This window comes from Zingiber officinale, chromosome 7A, assembly GCF_018446385.1.
Source record: "Zingiber officinale cultivar Zhangliang chromosome 7A, Zo_v1.1, whole genome shotgun sequence".
Taxonomy (NCBI): Eukaryota; Viridiplantae; Streptophyta; class Magnoliopsida; order Zingiberales; family Zingiberaceae; genus Zingiber; species Zingiber officinale.
In genome coordinates, this window is record NC_055998.1 from 95,606,611 (window position 1) to 95,612,171 (window position 5,561).

Consider the following 5,561-nt stretch of genomic DNA (forward strand, 5'->3'; position numbering starts at 1 on the left):
AGCATTTTCTAGAGCCCAATTTTCTCAAAAGTATGATCCTTATTCCTCTACTTATAATCCTGGTTGGAGAGATCATCCAAATTTGAAGTGTAGTAATTCATTTCATCAACAACCATCCTTGAATGAGAGTTTCCAGCAGCCTCAACAAAGTTTCCAGTAGCCATTCCAACCTTCTCAGAGACAATTTCAGTCTTATCATCAAATACCCAATCAAAATCAGCAAAATCAGCATAGTTTCCAGAATTTTCAGAACTCACAATTTCAGCCTGCAACTCAATTCCAGCAGCAGCAAACACTTCCAGCACCTTCAAGGTTGAGTTTAACTCATGGTGGCTCTAGTAATGCTTCAAATTCAGAGTTTCAGTAGATAAAACTGGAAGAATTGATGCAACATATGTTGCAACAGCAACAAAACCAGCAAAGGACAGATTCAGTAATTTAGAATATAGAAAGGCAGATTGGGCAGTTAGCTTCTAGCCTTAATCAAATGCAAGCCCAAGGATCCAGTCAATTGCCTTCACAAACTACTCCTAATCCTAAAGGGAATGTTAGTGCCTTAACTTTAAGGAGTGGAAGGAGAGTTTCAGAATTTTTAAGTGAAGGAAAAGCTGCTGAAAATTTTCCAGAATTACAGCAGTCTAATTCCAGCAGTGAAGAAATTCAAGAAGATCAGAGTGTTCCAAATTCAAGTTCCATTCCAGATCTAATTGATCCATTGGACTTGGAGCATTCACAAAGAGGAGGGAGTTTGATTCCAGAAATTTCCAGCAGCTCTTATCCAGTTGAACAATTTCCAGCAGAATTGCCAAATTCCAGCAAATCTGGAAATTCAGGGATTCAGAATTCTGTTCAAGAAGGTTTAGAGCCAAGCATCCTCAACGAAAAACTCAACCAAGGAAGAATGTAGAAGAGGAGAGAGCTAAGGAATTTCAACAGCTAGTGAACTTATTTAGCAAGGTGGCGGTAAATGTTCCTTTACTTACAATGATCAAGCAAATTCCAAAATATGCAAAGTTTCTTAAGGATCTCTGTGTGCATAAGAAGAAGTTAAAGCGGAATGAATTGATCAGCTTAGGGAAGAATGTATCTGCTCTTATTCAACCAGTTCCCCAGAAATGTGAAGATCCAGGAGTGTTTACAGTACCTTGTGAGATTGGGAGTAGTTTGTTTAAGGATGCTATGTTGGATTTGGGGGCTTCAATTAATGTGATGCCAAGATCAGTTTTTCAGACTTTAGGGATTGGACCATTATTACCTACAGGGGTTGTGATTCAGTTGACAGACCGCAGTCAGACTCACCCAGCTGGAGTTATTGAAGATGTATTAGTTAAGGTGAGAGAACTCATTTTTCCTACAGATTTTTATATCCTTGATATGGAGGGAGATTGCCTGGCCAGTAGATCTCCACTTATTCTAGGACGACCGTTTTTGAAGACTGCAAGGACTAAGATTGATGTTCATGCGGGTACACTTTCTATGGAGATAGGAGATACAATGGTCCAGTTCAGTATTTTTGACGCTATGAAGTATCCTAGAGAGGATCATTCTATTCTCAGTCTAGACATTTTAGAGGAGCTGGATAGCATAAATTTCTTTTCAGGGTTTGATTCAGATTTTGCAGAGGTTGGTCAGAGTGATGTGTTATCTTCGGTTTTGGAGGATATTTCAGCCGTGGGAGTGGATAATGAGTTTTGTGAATTATTTCCTAGTAAGAGAGATGAATTATGCGTAGGGGATTGCTTAGGAGAAGCTCTACCCCTAGAATCGCTCAGAGGAGAAGAATTATGTGTAGGGGATTGCTCAGCAGCATTACCCCTAAGATCACCTACTATTAATCAGACACAAGATGATTTGAAGCCATTGCCTCAACATTTGAAGTATGCTTACTTGGGAGAGAATCAACAGGTATCATCATAGCTCAGAATTTAGAACCAGATCAAGAAAGAAGATTATTAGAGATTCTGAGACAGCACAGGAGGGTCATTGGATGGACTTTAGCAGATATTCCTGGTATCAGTCCTTCTATTTGCATGCACAGGATTTATTTGGAGGAGGATGTGAAACCAGTGAGACAGCCCCAGAGGAGACTTAACCCACTGATGCTTGACGTAGTGAAGAAAGAGATGACTAGACTTCTACAAGCAGGTATCATTTACCCTATTTCTGACAGTAAGTGGGTAAGTCCTATTCATGTGGTACCAAAGAAATCTGGAGTGACAGTAGTGGCTAATGAGAAGAATGAGTTAGTGCCCATCAGAGTGAAGAATTCATGGAGTGTTTGTATAGACTACAGGAAGCTGAACCAGGCAAGCAGAAAGGACCACTACCCTTTGCCTTTTATTGATCAGATGTTGGAGAGACTGGCAGGTAAGTTACATTATTGTTTCCTTGATAGTTACACGGGATATTTTCAGATTTGCATCGCTCCAGAGGATCAGGAGAAGACTACCTTCACTTGTCCTTTCGGTACTTTTGCTTATAGACGAATGTCATTTGGACTATGCAATGCTCCAGGAACCTTTCAGCGATGCATGGTAAGTATTTTTGGTGATTTATTAGAGCATTGCATGGAGGTTTTTATGGATGATTTTTCTGTATATGGTTCATCTTTTGATGCATGTCTGGAAAATTTATCTAAGGTTTTAGATAGATGCATTGAGACAGCCTTGGTACTTAATTTTGAAAAATGTCATTTTATGGTTGAGCATGGTATTGTTTTAGGACACATAGTCTCTAGGAGAGGAATTGAAGTAGATCCTGCTAAAATTAGTGCTATATCTTCTTTATCTTACCCCGCATGCGTGTGGGATGTTCGAGCCTTTCTTGGCCATACAGGATTCTACAAGAGATTTATTAGGGACTTCAATAAGATTGCTCTTCCACTGTCTCAGCTTCTTCAGAAAGATGTGGAGTTTCAGTTTGATCAGAGGTGCAAGGAAGCTTTTCAGAGATTGAAGGAGGCTTTGATTTCTGCACCTATCATCAGGCCACCGGATTGGACATTACCATTTGAGCTTATGTGTGATGCTTCGAACTTTGCCATTGGGGCAGTATTGGCACAAAGAGTAGAAGGAGCACCACATGTGATCTGCTATGCATCAAAGACCTTGGATTCAGCTTAAGCAAATTACACCACAACAGAAAAGGAGTTTCTTTCCATTGTTTTTTATTTAGATAAATTCCGTTCATATTTACTTTGTTCTCACGTGGTTGTATTTTCTGATCGTGCAGCTTTGAAGTTTCTCCTCGAGAAGCTTGATGCAAAGCCCAAACTAATTAGATGGATGCTTCTACTTCAGGAGTTTGATTTGGAGATTCGTGATAGGAGTGGGAAGGAGAACTTGGTTGCAGATCATTTGAGCAGAATTGAAGGGGATTTGGATCACACGGCTATTGATGATGATTTTAGAGATGAGCAGCTTTGTAGGGTGCATGGTGAGTCTCCATGGTATGCAGACCTGGTTAGCTTTTTAGTAGGTAACGTTTTTCCTGAACAATCTTTAAAAACTCAAAAGGACAAATTGAAAAGTGATTCAAAATATTATGTGTGGGATGATCCTTATCTATGGAAATTTTGTAGTGATCAGATTATTAGGAGATGCATACCTGATTTTGAGTTTCAGTCTGTACTTGCATTTTGTCATTCATCTGAGTGTGGGGGACATTTTGGACCCCAGAGGACAGCTAGGAAAGTTCTAGAGTGTGGATTGTATTGGCCTACCCTTTTTCATGATGCCTATGTTTTTTGTAGATCATGTGATAGGTGTCAACGAACTGGGAACATAGGACCTAGGAATGAAATGTCTCAACATTATATGTTATTTTGTGAGATTTTTGATGTGTGGGGTATTGATTTCATGAGTCCATTTCCTGTCTCTTTTGGATTTTCATATATTTTGTTGGCAGTTGATTATGTTTCCAAATGGGTGGAGGCCATACCCACCAGGACTAACGATTCTTCAGTTGTTGTGAGTTTTGTCAGGTCAAATATTTTCTGCAGGTTTGGATTGCCCAGGGCGCTAATTAGTGATCAGGGGACACATTTTTGTAACAGACACATGAAGGCTATGTTGAGCAGATATGGGGTTTCACATAGAGTTGCTACTCCTTATCATCCCCAAACAAATGGACAAGCTGACGTGTCAAATAGAGAAGTGAAAGCAATTTTAGAGAAAACTGTGAGGCCTGACAGGAAAGATTGGAGCAAGAGATTAGATGATGCACTTTGGGCTTACAGGACGGCTTTCAAGACTCCTATAGGGATGTCTCCATACAGGATGATTTATGGTAAAGCTTGTCATCTTCCAGCGGAAATCGAACATAGAGCTTATTGGGCAGTTAGAGCTTGCAATTTTGATGCTACTGTGGCAAGAGAAGAGAGGAAATTACAACTCCAAGAACTCGAGGAAATTCGAATAGAAGCATTTGAGAACTCACGGATCTATAAAGAAAAGATCAAGAATTTTCATGATAAGCACATTGTGGGTAAGGAATTTAATATTGGTGACAAAGTTCTCTTATATAGGTCACAACTCCAATTGATTAAAGGTTCATTGAGATCTCGTTGGGAAGGACCTTATGTTGTGACTAATATGTTTTCTTGTGGAGTTTTTGAGATTAGGGAAGAGGCTACCAACCGGATTTTCAAGGTGAATGGGCATAGACTCAAGTTGTTTCATGAGATTGGCAATGGAGAGGTGGTACAAAAGATGAAGGTTATTGATGCTATCTACTCATGTGAAGGGGAGTTTGTTCCAACTTAGTTTTCCCTTTTATTTTCATCTCTAGTTGATTTAATAAATTGCTTGTTTTTGTTCAAAGAATTGATGTAACTGTTGAAGTTTTATTTCTAGTTGTATTTGGTTTTGATTTGAATAAGAAAATGGCACCCCTAGCAATTTTTCTTTAACATGTTAGAGGTAGGGATTATGAGCTAGATTTGAGAATCTATTTTGGACCTTAATGTCAATAATGGATTTTAAATTTTCTCAAGGTTTCTATTTAATAATGGACACTTGATTGGTGAATTGGATTGATACATGTTCATGCCTAGTGAGGATAAGCCTTAATCGAGTGATGCACTTGTGTTATTGCACTCTAGAACTTGCTTTGATTCTTTCAAAACCACAATTCAATGGATTAAATCATGTTTATCAAGGTAAATCTATTTGTTGTTTCTTCCACACAAATTCTTGCTATTCTTCTTGAAAATCATCATATCAATTTTTATCTTCTCATTTGCAAATCTTGGATATGGATATATGGTTTGTTATATGATGGATATTTTGGCAAGGTGGACTAAGTTGAAGTGTGGGGGAAGAGTTGGATGATTTGTGAAGATTACATTTTTGATGCATTTTCTTATGGCCGGAATTTTTGAGGTTCAAAGTTAAGTTTGACTGCAATGGAAGTTAACATTGGAGGTTTTGGAGTAATATGATGCATGAAGAAGATTGGAGTGGTTCAAGATTGGGAAGATTGTTAAAGGGTTGTTTATGTTAAGGATTTCTTGTGCCAACTGATAATTCTGTTTCTGGATAACAAGGTTTTAGATCCAAGCT

General features: G+C 38.6%; 1 protein-coding gene across 1 annotated transcript; it reads left to right on the forward strand.

Moving 5' to 3' along the window:
- Nucleotides 1-984: 984 nt before the first annotated feature.
- LOC121999541 lies at nucleotides 985-4,763 on the forward strand. The gene is made up of 7 exons (XM_042554205.1): nucleotides 985-1,877; nucleotides 2,039-2,367; nucleotides 2,415-2,466; nucleotides 2,515-2,534; nucleotides 2,722-3,021; nucleotides 3,232-3,448; nucleotides 4,001-4,763. The coding sequence occupies exons 1-7, from the start codon at nucleotides 985-987 to the stop codon at nucleotides 4,761-4,763; spliced, it is 2,574 nt and encodes an 857-aa protein (XP_042410139.1).
- Nucleotides 4,764-5,561: the final 798 nt, after the last annotated feature.

Bases quoted from the DNA above. Each gene is read 5' to 3' on its own strand.
- LOC121999541 (XM_042554205.1), top strand. From the start codon at position 985: ATGATCAAGCAAATTCCAAAATATGCAAAGTTTCTTAAGGATCTCTGT. The intron at 2,467-2,514 runs GTACTTTTGCTT...GCAATGCTCCAG, and splicing joins TACCTTCACTTGTCCTTTCG to GAACCTTTCAGCGATGCATG. The intron at 3,022-3,231 runs GTGATGCTTCGA...CTGATCGTGCAG, and splicing joins ATTACCATTTGAGCTTATGT to CTTTGAAGTTTCTCCTCGAG.